This window comes from Crinia signifera, chromosome 11 (genome assembly GCF_055691185.1).
Source record: "Crinia signifera chromosome 11, ASM5569118v1, whole genome shotgun sequence".
NCBI lineage: Eukaryota > Metazoa > Chordata > Amphibia > Anura > Myobatrachidae > Crinia > Crinia signifera.
The window spans coordinates 122358396-122382799 of record NC_139227.1 but is presented as its reverse complement, the minus strand read 5'-3'; the positions used below and the strand labels follow the sequence as shown (position 1 = coordinate 122382799).

Sequence of the window (24404 nt, the reverse complement as noted above, 5' to 3'; positions counted from 1 at the left end):
GCGGGCAGGGGGAGCCGGGAGCTGTCAGCGCTGGAGAAAAAAAAAGCCCATACAATGAATGGGTAGACTGTGATTGGCTGAGCGCTCTCTCAGCCAGTCAGCAATTGGCTGAGAGAGCGCTCAGCCAATCACAGGCCGCCCATTCATTGTATGGGCTTTTTTTTCTCCAGCGCTCACAGCTCCCGGCTCCCCCTGCCCGCCTCTATGTCACTGCCGCCTGTGTCCCCCGCAGCGTCCGCTGCCTCTGGGCTACTAGCAGCGCCCCCCAGCCACCTCGCAGCGTCCTCCACCCGCCACCTGGATGTCCCATGCCCCCCTGCTCCCTCCACCTTGTAGCTCCCCGGGAGTTGCAAATGATACATCGCATGTGATGTATTATTTGCAAAACTTGGCACATCAGTTCCTAATCGTGTGTCCCCCTCCCGGGGAGCTGCAGGGGGAAATCAGGTCCGACTTGTCCTTAGGACAAGTCGGACAAATGTATGGGGGCCTTTAACAAGAGATAAATGCAAGTGTGATAAGGAGAGATAAACGTCCAGCCAATCAGCTCCTTACTGACTTTTTTCAAACACAGCCTGTAACATGGCAGTTAGCATTGTCTGGACTGCTCCCACAAAATGTTCGGTCCCCCCACAACGGACGGTCGCTGACCCCTGACGCTACTTAAACTGCGGTGGCGACATGATTGCAGTTAAAGTGGCCGCGCATGCGCACTTCTCCAGGAATCAACAAATATCGATTTTCGGAGCTCTGCGGTGCTAAATGAATTAGCCCCATTGTTAATAGCATTTGCAGCCTGCACCCGAACTTGCTACAGCCTGGTGTGGTCCTAGATTGGTCGTTCCTATTCCTCCGATATACTAGCGCTGAGTGGTACTTGGCATGCTCAGGGCACTGGTATATCTCATGCGGACCTCTGCTCGCCCAGTCCTCTGGCCCCGAGTGTGGATTCTGGGGTCTGTATTATCTGCCGGCATCCCATCCCACTTAGTTCCATAGTTTATACTACATTGAAGCTGGCTGTAGGGTTAAATGTTTTCCTATGATCATAATAACATAACCATGGGTACTTGTGTAGTTTCTGGCGCCGTGCGTCTGAGTCCCCTTGAGGGCTCGCCACGCTCGTCACGCTATTTAAAATCAACTCCATGCCAACATGGATAGTGGGGGTATGAACTATCAATGTTGGCATGGAGTTAAGTTACTTTTTTTAACATAGTTTGTGGCGAGCGTAGAACCCGGAAGTAGTACGGCGCCATGCTGGCGCCGTGAAACTACACAAGTACCTAACTATGCGCCCTGGGGTAGCTCACACCTACTGACTGACGTTTTTGCTATAATTTACCAACCAGATAAATCCTAGTAACCTTTGCTTCCTATAAGGCCGCCATACATGCCTTGTGCCACCAACAGAATCATACTGTAACACCAGCGCCACCTCCAGGCTCTACAGGAAACTGCACAGAGAAGTTTTATTGAATCATAGAAACACTGAATTTGATGGCAGATAAGAACCACTTGGCCCTTCTAGTCTGCCCCTTAATACATTGTAAAAATAAATATTTTTATACATAAAGCAAGATTTATTTTCTTGCGTGTATAAATAATCCTAAATCCCATATTCCTTTTATAATCACACACTCAGGTCATTATAATCTCAGCCTAGGTAACATCTCCCCCCCCATCCACACAGCGTCTCCACCCCACTGACTTCTGCCTTCATATATAATCTGTTGTCAGTGTGAATAATGCACCTCCATACAGAGTCTCCGCCCTGGGGTGAATATGACGCCTCTCATGGGTCCGAGAGTATTACGCCTCCATATAGGCCACTTTAGGGTTACTGCGCTGCATCTCCTGCTGTTCGGCCTGGAAGACTTTCTCTGCCACCTCTTTGTAGTGGTCCTGCACCCTCCTCCTCTGCGTAGCCTGTGATCCAAGGAGAAACCAGTTACTGGAAGCGGGCTCACCGTAATACGTTAATCTGTATTATTATTTGGTCTGGAGGCAAAGTCCTGACAGGTTAAGTATCCCCTATCCAAAATGCTCGGGGATTATTCCGGATTTCGAAATATATTTATTTATTTTTTACTCACCTGGTCCCCCAACATCCACAGTGTCACCTGGTGTCCACGGCAACCATTGAATCCATCTTCAGCGGCATTCCCAGTCCCATGGACGCAATGCACTTGTCACCGGCGCACATGTGCAATGCATCCTTGGGACTGGGGGGACGGGACAACAACAAAAAATCCCGAAATATGCTGAAAATCTATGGTTTTCCGCATATTTCAGTTTTGTGATATCCGGATAAGGGATACTCAACCTGTACTAAGGTGCCACATGACATCACCATGACATCACCACCCGCGTACACCCACCAGATGGTTTATCTCTCTCTGCTCATTGACTGCACACTTTTCATATTCCTTCTGGTCGATCTTCTCGCGGACCTTCCTCAGGTGATCCAGCCTGCGCTGTTCTCTCTTCTTGTCCTCAGCGGCCATGGTCTGGTGGTGCTCACTGCGCTCCTCACGTACAGCCAGCTTGGCCTTCATCGCGGCAATGTTCCTTATTTCCTGCTCTTTCAGCTTCAGCTCCTCGTTCTGCAAACGTTGCAGGGTCTTCATCCTGGAGGGGGGGGGGGGGGGGGGGCGACACATCTCAGTGTCTGGAGGCACGTACAGCCTTATCTGACACGTCTATCACATTCACGGTCAGGGAGTAATTCATCAATGCATTCAATGCCTGGAGCCCAACATCAAGGGGCCACTATCATCCCAGGTCCTACTCTATCATCAAGAGGCTTTGAGAACCCGCCAACTGCTATCACATAGAGTCACTCTGATGATCTGCGACCTGGTTTAAGCTCACCTGCCAACTAATTCATGGCATGTAAAGGTGAGACAGTCATGCTGGTTACACAGTGGCCGATATATGGCTGGTCCATTGGGCCATTGTGTACCAGCAATAAGTCTCCTTCCTTACAACTAGAAACAGCCCAGTTACTGAAACAGTGGAGTGGTGCACAGCTGTACTCACTGTTATACACACTCTGGTCATTGAGTGGAGCAGGGTGTCACACAGATCACCAGCCAGTGAATAAATGCAGCTTGCTGGTAACAGTGCAGGACTCTATGGAAAAGTATGTACCAGCAGGTAATCGCAGGTCTCTCCCTAGCTAAGTGGAAGTCTCACAACGTGGTGCTCTTACTTAGTGACACAATGGTGCCATCCATGTGCAGTACTTCGTCTAGCAGCCATCTTGGTACAGGGAATGAAGCATCCCTGGAGGAACAACATGCAGACTGTGCAGTGTCGCACCTCCCTTTTAACCAGCCTCCCACCTCTACCTGTGTGTCTGCCTGTCACTGTACCTGTGAGTCTGCCTGTCACTGTACCTGCCTGTCACTGTACCTGTGAGTCTCCTGCCTGTCACTGTAGCTGTGTGTCTTCCTGTCACTGTACCTGCCTGTCACTGTACCTGCCTGTCACTGTACCTGTGAGTCTGCCTGTCACTGTACCTGCCTGTCACTGTACCTGTGAGTCTGCCTGTCACTGTACCTGCCTGTCACTGTACCTGTGAGTCTGCCTGTCACTGTACCTGTGAGTCTGCCTGTCACTGTACCTGCCTGTCACTGTACCTGTGAGTCTGCCTGTCACTGTACCTGCCTGTCACTGTACCTGTGAGACTGCCTGTCACTGTACCTGCCTGTCACTGTACCTGTGAGTCTGCCTGTCACTGTACCTGTGAGCAGGGGTTAAGGTGAGGGGGAAAGGGGTGGAATGGATTTCCACCACCTCTAATGGTAGGGGGAACTGAGTTCCACCTCTACCACAGCCCTGAACAGTAATTCCAACAGAAAAGCCGGTCCCAGCAGCTTCTTCTTCTGGCACAGTGTATGTGATGTCATACCATCACCGCCGTTGAAGTGAAGAAGGGCCACTAAGTGGAACAGGCTCTGTGGAATGAGCTCTGTGTATGCTGAAGGCAGGTGAGGGGGGCTGAAGGGGCTCAGAGGTGGGGAAGCTGCTGGAGTGACCGAGACGATGTGTATAAGCAGCACAACTGGGCACATTTGTATAAGGGGCAATACTGTGTGACTTAATATGAATCAGGGGCACTACATGTGGTGTAATGTGTATTTGATTGTGCTTCTGTGTTACGTAATTTTTATTGGACTTACTATTGTGTGACCACACCCCTTCCTTGTGGGACCATTGTCCCTTTACAGTAGGTCACAAATTCCCTGGCACTGGTCTAGTCTCTGCCTAATGTACGGGGAAGGGGGGTTAGGGGAAAGGAGTCCCACCACTTCTCCAGGACAACTTTAAGCCCTGCCAGTGAGTCTACTGGCTGTCACTGTAACTGCTCTGCGTCTCCTGGCTGTCACTGTAACTGGCTACCACTATACTTGTGAGTCTCCTGGCTGTCACTGCACCTGTGAGTCTCCTGGCTGTCACTGCACCTGTGAGTCTCCTGGCTGCCACCTGTGAGTCTCCTGGCTGTCACTGCACCTGTGAGTCTCCTGGCTGTCACTGCACCTGTGAGTCTCCTGGCTGTCACTGCACCTGGCTTCTGCTGTACCTGTGAGCCTCTTGGGTGTCACTGTACCTGTGAGTCTCCTGGCTGTCGCTGTATCTGGCTGTCACTGTACTTGTGAGTCTCCTGGCTGTCGCTGTATCTGGCTGTCACTGTACCTGTGAGTGTCCTGGCTGTCACTGTATCTGGCTGTCACTGTACCTGTGAGTCTCCTGGCTGTCGCTGTATCTGGCTGTCACTGTACCTGTGAGTCTCCTGGCTGTCGCTGTATCTGGCTGTCACTGTACCTGTGAGTCTCCTGGCTGTCCCTGTATCTGGCTGTCACTGTACCTGTGAGTCTCCTGGCTGTCGCTGCATCTGGCTGTCACTGTACCTGTGAGTCTCCTGGCTGTCGCTGTATCTGGCTGTCACTATACCTGTGAGTGTCCTGGCTGTCGCTGTATCTGACTGTCACTGTACCTGTGAGTCTCCTGGCTGTCCCTGTATCTGGCTGTCACTGCACCTGTGAGTCTCCTGGCTGTCCCTGTATCTGGCTGTCACTGTACATGTGAGTCTCCTGGCTGTCGCTGTATCTGGCTGTCACTGCACCTGTGAGTCTCCTGGCTGTCACTGTATCTGGCTGTCACTGCACCTGTGAGTCTCCTGGCTGTCACTGTACCTGTGAGTCTCCTGGCTGTCACTGTATCTGGCTGTCACTGCACCTGTGAGTCTCCTGGCTGTCACTGTACCTGTGAGTCTCCTTGCTGTCCCTGTAGCTGGCTGTCACTGTACCTGTGAGTCTCCTGGCTGTCCCTGTATCTGGCTGTCACTGTACCTGTGAGTGTCCTGGCTGTCGCTGTATCTGGCTGTCACTGTACCTGTGAGTCTCCTGGCTGTCCCTGTATCTGGCTGTCACTGCACCTGTGAGTCTCCTGGCTGTCACTGTACCTGTGAGTCTCCTGGCTGTCGCTGTATCTGGCTGTCACTGTACCTGTGAGTCTCCTGGCTGTCCCTGTATCTGGCTGTCACTGTACCTGTGAGTCTCCTGGCTGTCGCTGTATCTGGCTGTCACTGTACCTGTGAGTCTCCTGGCTGTCCCTGTATCTGGCTGTCACTGTACCTGTGAGTCTCCTGGCTGTCCCTGTATCTGGCTGTCACTGTACCTGTGAGTCTCCTGGCTGTCGCTGCATCTGGCTGTCACTGTACCTGTGAGTGTCCTGGCTGTCGCTGTATCTGGCTGTCACTATACCTGTGAGTGTCCTGGCTGTCGCTGTATCTCGCTGTCACTGTACCTGTGAGTCTCCTGGCTGTCCCTGTATCTGGCTGTCACTGCACCTGTGAGTCTCCTGGCTGTCCCTGTATCTGGCTGTCACTGTACCTGTGAGTCTCCTGGCTGTCCCTGTATCTGGCTGTCACTGTACCTGTGAGTCTCCTGGCTGTCGCTGTATCTGGCTGTCACTGCACCTGTGAGTCTCCTGGCTGTCCCTGTATCTGGCTGTCACTGTACCTGTGAGTCTTCTGGCTGTCGCTGTATCTGGCTGTCACTGTACCTGTGAGTGTCCTGGCTGTCGCTGTATCTGGCTGTCACTGTACCTGTGAGTCTCCTGGCTGTCCCTGTATCTGGCTGTCACTGTACCTGTGAGTCTCCTGACTGTCCCTGTATCTGGCTGTCACTGTACCTGTGAGTCTCCTGGCTGTCCCTGTATCTGGCTGTCACTGTACCTGTGAGTCTCCGGGCTGTCCCTGTATCTGGCTGTCACTGTACCTGTGAGTCTCCTGGCTGTCGCTGTATCTGGCTGTCACTGTACCTGTGAGTCTCCTGGCTGTCCCTGTATCTGGCTGTCACTGTACCTGTGAGTCTCCTGGCTGTCCCTGTAGCTGGCTGTCACTGTACCTGTGAGTCTCCTGGGTGTCGCTGTATCTGGCTGTCACGGTACCTGTGAGTCTCCTGGCTGTCCCTGTATCTGGCTGTCACTGTACCTGTGAGTCGCCTGGCTGTCACGGTACCTGTGAGTCTCCTGGCTGTCACTGTACCTTTGAGTCTCCTGGCTGTCACTGTACCTGTGAGCCACTTGGGTGTTGCTGTATCTGGCTGTCACTGTACCTGTGAGTCTCCTGGCTGTCCCTGTATCTGGCTGTCACTGTTCCTGTGAGTCTCCTGGCTGTCCCTGTATCTGGCTGTCACTGTGCCTGTGAGTCTCCTGGCTGTCACTGTACCTGTGAGCCACTTGGGTGTTGCTGTATCTGGCTGTCACTGTACCTGTGAGTCTCCTGGCTGTCCCTGTACCTGTGAGTCTCCTGGCTGTCCCTGTATCTGGCTGTCACTGTACCTGTGAGTCTCCTGGCTGTCCCTGTATCTGGCTGTCACTGTACCTGTGAGTCTCCTGGCTGTCGCTGTATCTGGCTGTCACTGTACCTGTGAGTCTCCTGGCTGTCCCTGTATCTGGCTGTCACTGTACCTGTGAGTCTCCTGGCTGTCCCTGTATCTGGCTGTCACTGTACCTGTGAGTCTCCTGGCTGTCGCTGCATCTGGCTGTCACTGTACCTGTGAGTCTCCTGGCTGTCGCTGTATCTGGCTGTCACTATACCTGTGAGTGTCCTGGCTGTCGCTGTATTTGGCTGTCACTGTACCTGTGAGTCTCCTGGCTGTCCCTGTATCTGGCTGTCACTGCACCTGTGAGTCTCCTGGCTGTCTCTGTATCTGGCTGTCACTGTACCTGTGAGTCTCCTGGCTGTCCCTGTATCTGGCTGTCACTGTACCTGTGAGTCTCCTGGCTGTCGCTGTATCTGGCTGTCACTGCACCTGTGAGTCTCCTGGCTGTCACTGTATCTGGCTGTCACTGCACCTGTGAGTCTCCTGGCTGTCACTGTACCTGTGAGTCTCCTGGCTGTCACTGTATCTGGCTGTCACTGCACCTGTGAGTCTCCTGGCTGTCACTGTACCTGTGAGTCTCCTTGCTGTCCCTGTAGCTGGCTGTCACTGTACCTGTGAGTCTCCTGGCTGTCCCTGTATCTGGCTGTCACTGTACCTGTGAGTCTCCTGGCTGTCGCTGCATCTGGCTGTCACTGTACCTGTGAGTCTCCTGGCTGTCGCTGTATCTGGCTGTCACTATACCTGTGAGTGTCCTGGCTGTCGCTGTATCTGGCTGTCACTGTACCTGTGAGTCTCCTGGCTGTCCCTGTATCTGGCTGTCACTGCACCTGTGAGTCTCCTGGCTGTCCCTGTATCTGGCTGTCACTGTACCTGTGAGTCTCCTGGCTGTAGCTGTATCTGGCTGTCACTGTACCTGTGAGTCTCCTGGCTGTCACTGTATCTGGCTGTCACTGCACCTGTGAGTCTCCTGGCTGTCCCTGTATCTGGCTGTCACTGTACCTGTGAGTCTCCTGGCTGTCGCTGTATCTGGCTGTCACTGTACCTGTGAGTCTCCTGGCTGTCCCTGTATCTGGCTGTCACTGTACCTGTGAGTCTCCTGGCTGTCCCTGTATCTGGCTGTCACTGTACCTGTGAGTCTCCTGGCTGTCGCTGCATCTGGCTGTCACTGTACCTGTGAGTCTCCTGGCTGTCGCTGTATCTGGCTGTCACTATACCTGTGAGTGTCCTGGCTGTCGCTGTATCTGGCTGTTACTGTACCTGTGAGTCTCCTGGCTGTCCCTGTATCTGGCTGTCACTGCACCTGTGAGTCTCCTGGCTGTCCCTGTATCTGGCTGTCACTGTACCTGTGAGTCTCCTGGCTGTCCCTGTATCTGGCTGTCACTGTACCTGTGAGTCTCCTGACTGTCCCTGTATCTGGCTGTCACTGTACCTGTGAGTCTCCTGGCTGTCCCTGTATCTGGCTGTCACTGTACCTGTGAGTCTCCGGGCTGTCCCTGTATCTGGCTGTCACTGTACCTGTGAGTCTCCTGGCTGTCGCTGTACCTGGCTGTCACTGTACCTGTGAGTCTCCTGGCTGTCCCTGTATCTGGCTGTCACTGTACCTGTGAGTCTCCTGGCTGTCGCTGTATCTGGCTGTCACTGTACCTGTGAGTGTCCTGGCTGTCGCTGTATCTGGCTGTCACTGTACCTGTGAGTCTCCTGGCTGTCCCTGTATCTGGCTGTCACTGTACCTGTGAGTCTCCTGACTGTCCCTGTATCTGGCTGTCACTGTACCTGTGAGTCTCCTGGCTGTCCCTGTATCTGGCTGTCACTGTACCTGTGAGTCTCCGGGCTGTCCCTGTATCTGGCTGTCACTGTACCTGTGAGTCTCCTGGCTGTCGCTGTATCTGGCTGTCACTGTACCTGTGAGTTTCCTGACTGTCCCTGTATCTGGCTGTCACTGTACCTGTGAGTCTCCTGGCTGTCCCTGTATCTGGCTGTCACTGTACCTGTGAGTCTCCGGGCTGTCCCTGTATCTGGCTGTCACTGTACCTGTGAGTCTCCTGGCTGTCGCTGTATCTGGCTGTCACTGTACCTGTGAGTCTCCTGGCTGTCCCTGTATCTGGCTGTCACGGTACCTGTGAGTCTCCTGGCTGTCCCTGTATCTGGCTGTCACTGTACCTGTGAGTCTCCTGGCTGTCACGGTACCTGTGAGTCTCCTGGCTGTCACTGTACCTTTGAGTCTCCTGGCTGTCACTGTACCTGTGAGCCACTTGGGTGTTGCTGTATCTGGCTGTCACTGTACCTGTGAGTCTCCTGGCTGTCCCTGTATCTGGCTGTCACTGTTCCTGTGAGTCTCCTGGCTGTCCCTGTATCTGGCTGTCACTGTACCTGTGAGTCTCCTGGCTGTCATGGTACCTGTGAGTCTCCTGGCTGTCACTGTGCCTGTGAGTCTCCTGGCTGTCACTGTACCTGTGAGTCTCCTGGCTGTCCCTGTATCTGGCTGTCACTGTACCTGTGAGTCTCCTGGCTGTCCCTGTATCTGGCTGTCACTGTACCTGTGAGTCTCCTGGCTGTCGCTGTATCTGGCTGTCACTGCACCTGTGAGTCTCCTGGCTGTCACTGTACCTGTGAGTCTCCTGGCTGTCCCTGTATCTGGCTGTCACTGTACCTGTGAGCCACTTGGGTGTTGCTGTATCTGGCTGTCACTGTACCTGTGAGTCTCCTGGCTGTCCCTGTATCTGGCTGTCACTGTACCTGTGAGTCTCCTGGCTGTCCCTGTATCTGGCTGTCACTGTACCTGTGAGTCTCCTGGCTGTCCCTGTATCTGGCTGTCACTGTACCTGTGAGTCTCCTGGCTGTCCCTGTATCCGGCTGTCACTGTACCTGTGAGTCTCCTGGCTGTCGCTGTATCTGGCTGTCACTGTACCTGTGAGTCTCCTGGCTGTCCCTGTATCTGGCTGTCACTGCACCTGTGAGTCTCCTGGCTGTCACTGTACCTGTGAGTCTCCTGGCTGTCGCTGTATCTGGCTGTCACTGTACCTGTGAGTCTCCTGGCTGTCACTGTATCTGGCTGTCACTGCACCTGTGAGTCTCCTGGCTGTCCCTGTATCTGGCTGTCACTGTACCTGTGAGTCTCCTGGCTGTCGCTGTATCTGGCTGTCACTGTACCTGTGAGTCTCCTGGCTGTCCCTGTATCTTGCTGTCACTGTACCTGTGAGTCTCCTGGCTGTCCCTGTATCTGGCTGTCACTGTACCTGTGAGTCTCCTGGCTGTCGCTGCATCTGGCTGTCACTGTACCTGTGAGTGTCCTGGCTGTCGCTGTATCTGGCTGTCACTATACCTGTGAGTGTCCTGGCTGTCGCTGTATCTCGCTGTCACTGTACCTGTGAGTCTCCTGGCTGTCCCTGTATCTGGCTGTCACTGCACCTGTGAGTCTCCTGGCTGTCCCTGTATCTGGCTGTCACTGTACCTGTGAGTCTCCTGGCTGTCCCTGTATCTGGCTGTCACTGTACCTGTGAGTCTCCTGGCTGTCGCTGTATCTGGCTGTCACTGCACCTGTGAGTCGCCTGGCTGTCCCTGTATCTGGCTGTCACTGTACCTGTGAGTCTTCTGGCTGTCGCTGTATCTGGCTGTCACTGTACCTGTGAGTGTCCTGGCTGTCGCTGTATCTGGCTGTCACTGTACCTGTGAGTCTCCTGGCTGTCCCTGTATCTGGCTGTCACTGTACCTGTGAGTCTCCTGACTGTCCCTGTATCTGGCTGTCACTGTACCTGTGAGTCTCCTGGCTGTCCCTGTATCTGGCTGTCACTGTACCTGTGAGTCTCCGGGCTGTCCCTGTATCTGGCTGTCACTGTACCTGTGAGTCTCCTGGCTGTCGCTGTATCTGGCTGTCACTGTACCTGTGAGTCTCCTGGCTGTCCCTGTATCTGGCTGTCACTGTACCTGTGAGTCTCCTGGCTGTCCCTGTAGCTGGCTGTCACTGTACCTGTGAGTCTCCTGGGTGTCGCTGTATCTGGCTGTCACGGTACCTGTGAGTCTCCTGGCTGTCCCTGTATCTGGCTGTCACTGTACCTGTGAGTCTCCTGGCTGTCACTGTACCTTTGAGTCTCCTGGCTGTCACTGTACCTGTGAGCCACTTGGGTGTTGCTGTATCTGGCTGTCACTGTACCTGTAAGTCTCCTGGCTGTCCCTGTATCTGGCTGTCACTGTTCCTGTGAGTCTCCTGGCTGTCCCTGTATCTGGCTGTCACTGTGCCTGTGAGTCTCCTGGCTGTCACTGTACCTGTGAGCCACTTGGGTGTTGCTGTATCTGGCTGTCACTGTACCTGTGAGTCTCCTGGCTGTCCCTGTACCTGTGAGTCTCCTGGCTGTCCCTGTATCTGGCTGTCACTGTACCTGTGAGTCTCCTGGCTGTCCCTGTATCTGGCTGTCACTGTACCTGTGAGTCTCCTGGCTGTCGCTGTATCTGGCTGTCACTGTACCTGTGAGTCTCCTGGCTGTCCCTGTATCTGGCTGTCACTGTACCTGTGAGTCTCCTGGCTGTCCCTGTATCTGGCTGTCACTGTACCTGTGAGTCTCCTGGCTGTCGCTGCATCTGGCTGTCACTGTACCTGTGAGTCTCCTGGCTGTCGCTGTATCTGGCTGTCACTATACCTGTGAGTGTCCTGGCTGTCGCTGTATTTGGCTGTCACTTTACCTGTGAGTCTCCTGGCTGTCCCTGTATCTGGCTGTTACTGCACCTGTGAGTCTCCTGGCTGTCCCTGTATCTGGCTGTCACTGTACCTGTGAGTCTCCTGGCTGTCCCTGTATCTGGCTGTCACTGTACCTGTGAGTCTCCTGGCTGTCGCTGTATCTGGCTGTCACTGCACCTGTGAGTCTCCTGGCTGTCACTGTATCTGGCTGTCACTGCACCTGTGAGTCTCCTGGCTGTCACTGTACCTGTGAGTCTCCTGGCTGTCACTGTATCTGGCTGTCACTGCACCTGTGAGTCTCCTGGCTGTCACTGTACCTGTGAGTCTCCTTGCTGTCCCTGTAGCTGGCTGTCACTGTACCTGTGAGTCTCCTGGCTGTCCCTGTATCTGGCTGTCACTGTACCTGTGAGTCTCCTGGCTGTCGCTGCATCTGGCTGTCACTGTACCTGTGAGTCTCCTGGCTGTCGCTGTATCTGGCTGTCACTATACCTGTGAGTGTCCTGGCTGTCGCTGTATCTGGCTGTCACTGTACCTGTGAGTCTCCTGGCTGTCCCTGTATCTGGCTGTCACTGCACCTGTGAGTCTCCTGGCTGTCCCTGTATCTGGCTGTCACTGTACCTGTGAGTCTCCTGGCTGTCGCTGTATCTGGCTGTCACTGTACCTGTGAGTCTCCTGGCTGTCGCTGTATCTGGCTGTCACTGCACCTGTGAGTCTCCTGGCTGTCCCTGTATCTGGCTGTCACTGTACCTGTGAGTCTCCTGGCTGTCGCTGTATCTGGCTGTCACTGTACCTGTGAGTCTCCTGGCTGTCCCTGTATCTGGCTGTCACTGTACCTGTGAGTCTCCTGGCTGTCCCTGTATCTGGCTGTCACTGTACCTGTGAGTCTCCTGGCTGTCGCTGCATCTGGCTGTCACTGTACCTGTTAATCTCCTGGCTGTCGCTGTATCTGGCTGTCACTATACCTGTGAGTGTCCTGGCTGTCGCTGTATCTGGCTGTTACTGTACCTGTGAGTCTCCTGGCTGTCCCTGTATCTGGCTGTCACTGCACCTGTGAGTCTCCTGGCTGTCCCTGTATCTGGCTGTCACTGTACCTGTGAGTCTCCTGGCTGTCCCTGTATCTGGCTGTCACTGTACCTGTGAGTCTCCTGACTGTCCCTGTATCTGGCTGTCACTGTACCTGTGAGTCTCCTGGCTGTCCCTGTATCTGGCTGTCACTGTACCTGTGAGTCTCCGGGCTGTCCCTGTATCTGGCTGTCACTGTACCTGTGAGTCTCCTGGCTGTCGCTGTATCTGGCTGTCACTGTACCTGTGAGTCTCCTGGCTGTCCCTGTATCTGGCTGTCACTGTACCTGTGAGTCTCCTGGCTGTCGCTGTATCTGGCTGTCACTGTACCTGTGAGTGTCCTGGCTGTCGCTGTATCTGGCTGTCACTGTACCTGTGAGTCTCCTGGCTGTCCCTGTATCTGGCTGTCACTGTACCTGTGAGTCTCCTGACTGTCCCTGTATCTGGCTGTCACTGTACCTGTGAGTCTCCTGGCTGTCCCTGTATCTGGCTGTCACTGTACCTGTGAGTCTCCGGGCTGTCCCTGTATCTGGCTGTCACTGTACCTGTGAGTCTCCTGGCTGTCGTTGTATCTGGCTGTCACTGTACCTGTGAGTTTCCTGACTGTCCCTGTATCTGGCTGTCACTGTACCTGTGAGTCTCCTGGCTGTCCCTGTATCTGGCTGTCACTGTACCTGTGAGTCTCCGGGCTGTCCCTGTATCTGGCTGTCACTGTACCTGTGAGTCTCCTGGCTGTCGCTGTATCTGGCTGTCACTGTACCTGTGAGTCTCCTGGCTGTCCCTGTATCTGGCTGTCACGGTACCTGTGAGTCTCCTGGCTGTCCCTGTATCTGGCTGTCACTGTACCTGTGAGTCTCCTGGCTGTCACGGTACCTGTGAGTCTCCTGGCTGTCACTGTACCTTTGAGTCTCCTGGCTGTCACTGTACCTGTGAGCCACTTGGGTGTTGCTGTATCTGGCTGTCACTGTACCTGTGAGTCTCCTGGCTGTCCCTGTATCTGGCTGTCACTGTTCCTGTGAGTCTCCTGGCTGTCCCTGTATCTGGCTGTCACTGTACCTGTGAGTCTCCTGGCTGTCATGGTACCTGTGAGTCTCCTGGCTGTCACTGTGCCTGTGAGTCTCCTGGCTGTCACTGTACCTGTGAGCCACTTGGGTGTTGCTGTATCTGGCTGTCACTGTACCTGTGAGTCTCCTGGCTGTCCCTGTACCTGTGAGTCTCCTGGCTGTCCCTGTATCTGGCTGTCACTGTACCTGTGAGTCTCCTGGCTGTCCCTGTATCTGGCTGTCACTGTACCTGTGAGTCTCCTGGCTTTCGCTGTATCTGGCTGTCACTGCACCTGTGAGTCTCCTGGCTGTCACTGTACCTGTGAGTCTCCTGGCTGTCCCTGTATCTGGCTGTCACTGTACCTGTGAGCCACTTGGGTGTTGCTGTATCTGGCTGTCACTGTACCTGTGAGTCTCCTGGCTGTCCCTGTATCTGGCTGTCACTGTACCTGTGAGTCTCCTGGCTGTCCCTGTATCTGGCTGTCACTGTACCTGTGAGTCTCCTGGCTGTCCCTGTATCTGGCTGTCACTGTACCTGTGAGTCTCCTGGCTGTCCCTGTATCCGGCTGTCACTGTACCTGTGAGTCTCCTGGCTGTCCCTGTATCCGGCTGTCACTGTACCTGTGAGCCACTTGGGTGTTGCTGTATCTGGCTGTCACTGTACCTGTGAGCCACTTGGGTGTTGCTGTATCTGGCTGTCACTGTACCTGTGAGTCTCCTGGCTGTCGCTGTATCTGGCTGTCACTGTACCTGTGAGTCTCCTTGCTGTCACTGTACCTGTGAGTCTCCTGGCTGTCCCTGTATCTGGCTGTCACTGTACCTGTGAGTCTCCTGGCTGTCGCTGTATCTGGCTGTCACTGTACCTGTGAGTGTCCTGGCTGTCGCTGTATCTGGCTGTCACTGTACCTGTGAGTCTCCTGGCTGTCCCTGTATCTGGCTGTCACTGTACCTGTGAGTCTCCTGGCTGTCCCTGTATCTGGCTGTCACTGTACCTGTGAGTCTCCTGGCTGTCGCTGTATCTGGCTGTCACTGTACCTGTGAGTCTCCTGGCTGTCGCTGTATCTGGCTGTCACTGCACCTGTGAGTCTCCTGGCTGTCACTGTACCTGGCTGTCACTGTACCTGTGAGCCACTTGGGTGTCGCTGTACTTCTGTCCTGCGTCGTCTTCCCTCTTCTGCTCCCACCTATTATGCTGTATTTTCTCCAGCCGCCTCTCTAGAGTTTTCCTGTTGCGCAGTTTTTCATATTCTGATTCTCTGAAACCTTCGGCCACCGGAGATGACTGGTGCTGCGGAATATGTATCATAAAGTCAACATTTGTTATTACTGCTGTAGAACTGGAAGGATCATAATGTAACAACATCTGTTACTAATCATATAATGTTTTAGCCTGTGATTCCTCACACTGGTATATATTCACTTGATGCCGAATCCATTCCGAAATTCTATTACCGGAATGGATCCGGTATCTGTTATTCAATTCAGTGTCCAAATCTGATGTCAGATTTGCCCGCTGATTGATGCTCACCCGGCCGGCGCAGGGACCGGGTGAGTGCGGTGGCGGGAGCCTGGACGGGCCGGGTGAGCTGCCCTCACCTGGCCCAGCGGTGGGTGGGTACGAGAGGAAGCAGACAGGAGCTGATTGAGGCAGGGAGGACGGCGCCGTCCTCCCTGCCTCAATTAGGCATCTTTTTATGTCGGATTGATATTGATGAAAACACAGCCAAAAGCAGGTGGATTAGCGGCTATTCCTTCAATCCACCTGGTTTCGGCAGATTGAAACATTTAAACCTGCTGAAAAAAAATAGCTGGCATTGAATAGATCGGAGCCTCTTCATGTCAAAAACTGCTGTCTTTCCGGCAAGACGGCTGTTTAGACATGCATTCAATATACCCCACTGACTAGTGAGTAGATAGGCTGCACTCTCAGTGATGTCACTGGTTCCTAGGGAATGTATATATTGCATCCTCAATGAAGTCACTGGTTCCCAGGGAATGGATAGGAAGAATTTTCAGTGATGTCACTGGTTCCTAAGGAATGTATAGGCTGCATCCTCAGTGACGTCACTGGCTCCTAGTGACTGGATAGGCTGCACTCTCAGTGATCTCCCTAGTCTATGGATACTGTCCCTCTCTGTCTATCTCTTCACTGGCTCCCCATTCCTTTCCGAGTTCTCTTTAAACTCCTCACCACCACCTACAAGGCTCTCTCCTCCTCCACCGCTCCTTACCTCTCTTCACTGATCTCTATCCACACTCCCTCCCGTCCTCTTCGCTCCATCGCTGACCGCCGACTGACCTCTCACCTAATCACCTCCTCCCACTCCCGTGTCCAAGACTTCTCTCGCACTGCCCCCCTGCACTGGAACAACCTCCCGCCACCCATCAGGCTTTCTGATTCCCTTACCTCCTTCAAGCGCTCCCTCAAAACCCACTTTTTTCGACTAGCCTATCCCTCCTCCTAACCTCTTTTGGTCCTCCTATCCTGCCTCCGTTCCTACTTATCCTGTTGTTTTTCGTTCGTCCACCCACCTATTTTTAGTCTGGTAACTCTTATGAGCAGGGCCCTCCTTCCTCACGTACTCACCCTACCTCTTTACCTCACCTGTGCTCCTGTCCTGTTCTTCCCTTCCTCTACTTCATCTTCAGTCTCCTCGACAATTTTGACACCTACTTCTGAACTGAAGCTGATTTTATTTCTACCAGCTATACCCCTATTTATACTGTATCTTTCAACACACCCTGTACGTTACCTTGTCATTTGTTTTTCGTTTGCTATGTACGACGCTGTGGACACTTTGCGGCGCCTTATAAATAAACGTACTACTACTACTGTATCTTGCTTTCTCTTGATTATTGGTTCCTAACACAAAAGGACAACCTCAACAATTTAGGCAACTCGTTCACTATTTACTTACTTTCTCAGAGGGGTTAAAATCTGCGTACGTTAGAACATCTTTCATGGATAGGCTTCTAACTGGTGAATCTAATATGGTTTCAAACAAAGCGCTCTGATTGGATAATCCAGCAACATCAGATAGTATGGCCCTCGAATCCAATTTGGAGGCTTTATTCTTGGATTTAATAATTCCTGCATGGGACAGAATGATTTTGGCAGATTATTAGTAATGACCACAGAGGACGCAGTTACATACATGGATTTACCGTAAATTGCCGTTAGTTGCTGGTGCAGAATTAAATATCGCTCTCGACTAACTGGTCGCACAGCTCTCCACTATCAGATCCCATGTTTAGAACTGACTAAATTAAGCTGTAAAGTGCATTATTCTCCATATAAACGTGACACATACCTGGCTTTCTATAGAACGGTTCTGGCTGCATCTGCTTCCAGTACTTCCAGTCGGGTCGGTCGCTGATGTCCAGCCTTGGCTTATCCCATAGGCTGGAGTCTGTGTTCACAGAGCTGTCCACCATGGTACTCTGCGTGGTCTTAGACAGACACGTCTCGTTCTCACTCTCCTCATCCTCCAAAGACTCTTCCTCTTCATTCTCAGATGATGATGGCAGCTGGTGGCTTCCTCGTCTTGTGCTGTCTCTGCCTTTTGTGATTGATTGCAATCTTCTGTCATCATCTGGATCCTTTTTACCCTGGATGTAAACGCTGGTCCTGGGCAAGAGCGGCCACCATGCCTGGCACTTGGGGTTGTAGCAGCAGGTACATGAAGATTGGATCGGGAAGCAGCAACAGGAGCAGTGCTGATGGGTGGGATGCGGGTGGGCGGAGCAATGGCTCCAGCTGTGTTTGTGGGCGTGGTTAGCTGAGCACATTGGGATAGGTATCTGGGTACAGCGGTCAGTGATGACATAGGTTGTGGTGCTTGTTTCACTGTCCTGGAGATACTGGTGGCTACTGATTGGATGGTGAAGTCTATCTATGATCCTATGGTGAAGAGACGGGGAGATCCACACCGCCACCATAAGAGGGACCTTGGTCTTTTTGCCATTCCAAAAACTGACTGTCAGCTCTTCGTCCTCAGTAGCTGCAATTCAGATCATGGTATGAATTTGAATACAGACACAGCAATAGATCAAGGGTTTGTATCTGGAGAGTCTCGTGCACATGAACATTTAAATTGTATAGCGATTGGTACATTTATTTCAACACAGATTCAGAGATTTATTTGTACAGCTTAAATTAGATAAGTGACATAATTAATACCCCTATCAGGCATAAAGCTCCGGCTTCAACCTGACTCAGACCCGGGACACTGAACATGGGTTGAAGCTGGGGTTGCTGTGCTTGTCCCAGCACTGTTATGAGCCCAGCCTACTCTGTGTCTGACATCACACAGAGGGGGAGTGGTGCCGCCACTCGGAAACTACAGAAGTCTCCAGATTCCAGGACATTACTGACTGCAGGGAGCCGTTTCATGCACCCTGCCTGAAAGACCAGCACCAGCAATGGGGCAGACGATGGTGTGCCCACAGAGCCTCTGCGCTCACCCACACCTAGTTATGGCCCTGTCTTCTTCCCGTTCACATGCAGGTTATTCCCAGGTCATCACCCTTCACACTGGACCTGGAGTCTTCTAGTGACCCTGGTCTTGTGGGTTACAGTGGGCGCTTGGAGATGATGTCATCACCAGAAGCTGCTGTGTCCTGCCAATCCGCTCCTAGGATCTGGGTCAATTTTTTCAGACTGGAGCTAGGGCACTGACCTGAGTTGCTAGTCCTAGGAATAACCCTGATGGATTGAAGGGGCGAAGGGGCAATGGACCCGGGACTGTCAACCCAATTAGACCCTTTCAGACATAGGGGCCCATTTTTTTGTGATTGCATATGCAATGTGATCTGGGTGGCATTTACCACACAAAATCGCATTGCAATATGCGATGTACGAATGTATTACCCTGCAGAACGCAGGGACGGGGGCTCCGAATGCAGTCGTCTCTGCGCTTTGCATCGCAGTGTGCCGCGGGAATGGCGGTAGCCCAGAGACCCATTGCAATCCTGCCCGAAGTTGATACTTAATATTTGCGGCTAACCCTCGAAAATGTGTGTTTTCTGGGAATTAGCCGCAAATATTATATGATAAATGGGCCCCATAAGCTGGACCTGCTGTGACGCTCGTTTATGGCAAAAAAAAATTCTGGCTTCAGTCTAATGGGCCCCATACATCAGCAATCACAATTTATGGATTTCCAGATCCAGGGATTTTTTGGCCAGATAAATGGCTTTTACAATCTATTTGACTTTGCCCACACATTACAGATTTATTTCAGTGATCGGCAGATTTTTCCATCTAAAGATTGCATCTTCATATCTGGAAATTGCCCCAATCGATTGTCATTTCAGCTGTTCATAATGTAAATACATGAAGAAGACGAATTGGGAATGCCCACACATCTAAAAAAGATCTGCAGATAATACCAGATTATTAAACATGTTTAAAAACCTAATTAAGCAATCGATTGGCGATTTTGATTGGGATTGCCAAAAGGGGGAGCCCACACATCTAAAATTAATTGTGGCAATCATCTCCATATCTGAAAATTGTCACAATTAATTGCTGATGTATGGGGCCCTTAAAAGGGGTACATTTATATTAGAAATTCGATGTGTGACTTACAGGATGGGTCCGATAGATTTACAACAATTAGTCAGAGGCTAAAGGCCCCCATACATTAGTCCTAAGGACAAGTCGGACCTGATTTCCCCCTGCAGCTCCCTGGGAGGGGGACACACGATTAGGCACTGATGTGCCAAGTTTTGCAAATGATACATCGCATGCGATGTATCATTTGCAACTCCCGGGGAGCTGCAATGTGGAGTGAGCAGGGGGGCCGGGGACATCGAGGTGGCGGGCGGGGGATGCTGCAAGGTGGCTGGGGGGACGGACGCACGCTGCTAGTAGTGCGGACGCTGCGGGGACACAGGCGGCATAGAGCCGGGCGGGGGGAGCCGGGAGCTGTCAGTACTGAAAAAAAAAAGCCCATACAATGAATGGGCAGCCTGTGATTGGCTGAGCGCTCTCTCAGCCAATTGCTGACAGGCTGAGAGAGCGCTCAGCCAATCACAGGCTGCCCATTCATTGTATGGGCTTTTTTTTTTTTCCAGTGCTGACAGCTCCCGGCTGCCCCCCGCCCCCGGCTCTATGTTACTGCCGCCTGTGTCCCCCGCAGCGTCCGCACTACTAGCGGCATGTCCTCCCCTTCCTACCCGGACGGAGCATGACAGCTCCCTGCTCCGGCTCCCCCTGCCGCCCCCCTCCCTCGCCGGCATCCTCATCAGAGTCCCCACGGCTGCACATAAGATTTATCTTATGTGCAGCCGGTCCGACGTCCCGACTCTGACCCGATGCGCACGGGACCGCGCATCCGGTCGGACCGGGTGTCAAAACCTGCGATTTGGTCCGATTTCACTGCCCGATCCATCTGGATCGGGTGAAATCGGGGCCAAATCGCATAGTGTATGGCGGCCTTAACACACGGTACTTTGTGCATGGGAAAATACCTCCGCCTGTATGGCGCCAGTGTAGGCCTGTGCAATAAGGATGAAAGAGATTACATTGAGCCTTACCACGTAGAGGATCCCTGGTCTCCAGGCCTGAAATAACAGTCCCTGGCCCAAATCTGGCCATCTCCGCTTCCCAGGGGGCTAAGACGTTGTCTCCGGGAATTATAGCCTGCCTCAGGGCTTCATCATACTGGATAATGTCAGCAACACTCGTCTTCTGCAGCGTGGCGGAGTACCGCTCGCCCTCCGAACTCGGCTTGTTAAACTCAATAAGAAACAGCCCCGGTTTCTCCTGGTGCAAAGAGAAATGTGGTTTATATTAGCATTACCATTCAGCTCTAACCACTCCCTTCTCTTCCCTATCATGTACGCCTCCTTCCCCACCACTTCATCCTCTTCTCACCTACTTTTCACCATACATTCCATCAGCCGCTGTGACTCTGAGCTCTCATGATTAGCCTCTTACCTCTCTAATAAATAGTCTAAATAAAACAGTCCCTCTCCTGTCTTTACCACTGACTTCCCCTCCCCCACTCTTCCTCTACATGCCATTGGCCCCAAAGGTTCCCACCCTAGTTCCTTTCTCTTATCTCTATACTTGCTCCTTTTGTCTGTACACTTCCTCCTCCTCTTTCTATATTTCCTTCCCATATCTACATTTCATCCTCTTCTCTCTACATTTCCTCTACTCCATACACTTTCACCTCTTCTCTCTCTCTCCACTTCCTTCCTTCTCTCTTCTCTCTATACTTCTTCTACACTTGCTTATCTTATCTCTACAGTTTCTCCTCTTATCTCTACACTTCCTCCTCCTCTTTCTATACTTTTTCCTCTTCTCTCTACACATCCTCTTCTTCTCTCTACACATCCTTCTCTTATCTCTACACTCCCACCCCCCCCCCCTCTTTCTATACTTTCTCCTCTTATCTCTACACTTCCTCCCATCTCTCTCCATTCCATATTCTGCTGTGACTCTGAACACTCATGGTTAACCTCTTTAACAGCCCCTAACCTGTCTCTAACACTAACTTCCCCTCCCAAAAGGTTCCCACCCTAGCTCACTATTATCTCTACACTCTTCTCTCTCTCTACACTTACTCCTCTCTCTCTACACTTACTCCTCTTCTCTCTCTCTCTACACTTACTCCTCTCTCTCTCTCTCTCTACACTTACTCCTCTTCTCTCTCTCTACACTTACTCCTCTTCTCTCTCTCTCTACACTTACTCCTCTCTCTCTCTACACTTACTCCTCTCTCTCTCCCTCTCTCTACACTTACTCCTCTCTCTCTCTACACTTACTCCTCTCTCTACACTTACTCCTCTCTCTCTACACTTACTCCTCTCTCTCTACACTTCCTCCTCCTCTCTCTCTCTCTCTACACTTCCTCCTCTTCTCTCTCTACACTTCCTCTTTTCTCTCTATACCTCTACTACACTTCCCTTCTCTTGTCTCTACACTTCCTCCTCTTATCTTTATACTTCCTCCTCTTATCCTAGCCGGTGAACATGTGCAGTCGTTACTAACTGTCACATTTCCCAGACCGCCTAGTGGATAAACAGGTGCAGTCGTTACTAACTGTCACATTTCCCAGACCACCTAGTTGATTCACAGGTGCAGTAATTACCAACTGTCACATTTTCAAGCATGTGCTGCAATCATTCCTACCCAACACCTTCTATCATGACATCACAGTTGGGTATTGCCTCACCTCCTGTCTCACCACACCCAAGTAGTAATATTGATCTGAATGTCTCTGTGCCAGTACGTTTTCACGCCTAATGATGGGTGTTAGACACGGGAATGTTGGCGATAATTCCACCTTTTTACACGTCACGCTAGTGTAATAAGGGTAATGACCGACCCATGAGCATCTGCAAAGAAGAGAATCTGGTGAAAGGACGATTAAAAGTCACCATTGTCAAAGTTTCATGACGTCACCCCAAGCGGCTCTATCGCTGGGCACACGTGCTGTGATGTCACAGGGATTATTGTCTCCAAATCTATGTAATAAACAGCAAAATGGAATCGTTCATTTTCAGACAAATTAATACAGTAGGGCAGGCATGTCCAAAGTCAGGCCCGGGGGCCAATTGCGGCCTGTGCTGTAATTTTAAGTAGCCTCAAGCTGGAAGCGGGCAGAGCATCAGATGTGGGAAGCACAGCACAGGACACTAAAGGTGGGACCCCGGCGAGCGCGCCTTTACCTTGCTGTCTGCTGCAGTGAGGAGGTGCCGGCCGCCACAGTCAGATATGTTTGTCGTCCTACCCCTGCTGCTACAATCGTATATCACCCTACTCCACAATCACAGTGACAGCAGTGTTTGGGGAGGGGGAGCAGCAAGGGGAAAGCTTGCTCCCGTAACATGCAGAGTGGAGGAGGGCACCAGCGGGAGCCCAAGCATCTCCTGTCCTTGCAGTGCCTGCTTTGCCTCTCCGTCCTCTGGCTCCCACAAGGGGCTGGGAAACATACAGAGAAGGGAGGGGGCAGAGTGGGGGACATACAGTGAAGGAGGGTCAGGCTGGGGGACATACAGTGAATGGAGGCAGTGATGGCCATTCATAGAAGGGGGAGCAGGGGCAGGCTGGGGGACATACAGTGAATGGGGGCAGAGTGGGGTACATAGTGAATGGGGGTCATACAGTGAAGGAGGGTCAAGCTTGGGGACATACAGTGAATGGAGGCACTAACGGACATTAAGAGAAGGGGGCAGGCTGGGGGACAGAGTGAATGGGTGCAGAGTGGGGAACATACAGTGAATGGGGGACATACAGTGAAGGAGGGGCAGGCTGGGGGACATACAGTGAATGGGGCAGGCTGGGGGACATACAGTGAATTGGGGCAGAGTAGGGGACCATTCTGATGTGATTAATGATTCAAAGAATGTCAGGCTGAATGGTCGGCCCCCACACATTTACACTTCACCAAATCTGGCCCTCGTCTTAAAAAGTTTGGACACCCCTGCAGTAGGGATTTCATAATGCTATATTTCACTTCAATACATCAGTTCCATTCACAAAGAATCCATTAAGAAGGAACAAGAATTTGAGGTGTCACTGCGCCAGCTGGATGTTAGAGTCACAGTGTGTTATATGTAAACATAGTCTATATGGAGACAGCTTAGTAACGTTGTCTCTGGGGGAACTTACCGGGCATGGGTGGGGTGGTGGGTACCACATGGGTGGGCTGTAGCAGAACAGCCACATAGAGGCTCTGGGTGAGTAATCAGGCTGTGGCAGGAGAGGGTAGAAATAGGAGAGGTCACACTACAATACTTGTGGTCCAGACACAGCGACCTGATACAGTGATCCATGGTGAGTGTCAGCTCTGTGGGAGAGAGTCACATGTCAGCCCAGAAGCACAGTTCATTAATATGGGTATCACACTTCTAACACCAAAAATCCACAGCAAACAGTGGGGGACAAGGTTAGGTTATTAACGGAGCCCCTGTTGGGATTCCCAGTATGACAATGCGGACCGCCAGCATTCCCACTGCCGGAATATCCCATTTATCCCAATGTAATATGTGCAGAGTGATTGATATTTGGGAGGGTTGTGTCCAAACTCATTTCTAAACAGCTGTGTAAAATAAAGCTGACCAGCATGTGTGAGCTGCATGCAATAGCAGCCATTATTTATGCTGCATGCAGACTTACAAGTGTATTTGCTCCCAGTGGCGGAATATGTGGGTTGAGGGACCAGGTGCAAAAAAATAATTTGGTCCTCCCTGTATTAAAATTAAGTTTTAGGTTATTATTCTGATATACACAGTGTGTATTAGACCAATGCTGCATTTAATGTCATTGAATGGAAGAGAAATAAATTTGAATTACAAATGAATCTGCTGCAGTGAAATGACTTTGGACATAGAATATGTAAGGGATAATAAGTGACAGTATAAGTACAGATAATATAAATTCCAGTTCCGATGTCCCGAGACTCCTTACCGCTGTCCCCAGTCCTGTGCTCTGTGTCCCAGTGACCGGCTCATGGAGAGTTTCCTGGTTACCGCGTGTCATGTTTCTGGTTACTGTTTTGGTTGCTATAGCACCAAGAGTAACGGAGAGGAGAATATATCCCTGCCAGCAACTAACCAGGGGCCACAGTTACTATACTTACTGATAATGTGCAGGCTGTTATAATACACAGGTGATGCTGATAAACTCCTGTAATATATATATTTGTATAAAAGTTAGCTCTGACGTCATCCCTTCAGTGCTCATAGGAAGAGTCCGTACTAGACTCAGCTCCTACT

General features: G+C 51.9%; 1 protein-coding gene across 1 annotated transcript; it reads right to left on the bottom strand.

Moving 5' to 3' along the window:
• Positions 1-1093: 1093 nt before the first annotated feature.
• C11H11orf16 (chromosome 11 C11orf16 homolog) lies at positions 1094-24404 on the bottom strand. The gene is made up of 9 exons (XM_083164627.1): positions 24097-24404; positions 23299-23476; positions 21860-22022; positions 20214-20442; positions 16985-17674; positions 16592-16764; positions 14795-14961; positions 2382-2631; positions 1094-1929 (listed from the first exon to the last, which is right to left on the bottom strand). Exons 2-9 carry the CDS (start codon positions 23460-23462, stop codon positions 1813-1815), a joined length of 1953 nt encoding a protein of 650 aa, XP_083020753.1. The 5' UTR covers positions 23463-23476; positions 24097-24404; the 3' UTR covers positions 1094-1812.

Bases quoted from the DNA above. Each gene is read 5' to 3' on its own strand.
- C11H11orf16 (XM_083164627.1), bottom strand. From the start codon at position 23,462: ATGGATCACTGTATCAGGTCGCTGTGTCTGGACCACAAGTATTGTAGT. The intron at 20,443-21,859 runs GTGAGGCAATAC...TCTTTGCACCAG, and splicing joins TGGGTGTGGTGAGACAGGAG to GAGAAACCGGGGCTGTTTCT. The intron at 17,675-20,213 runs GTAAGGCTCAAT...TCTGAATTGCAG, and splicing joins GACCAGGGATCCTCTACGTG to CTACTGAGGACGAAGAGCTG.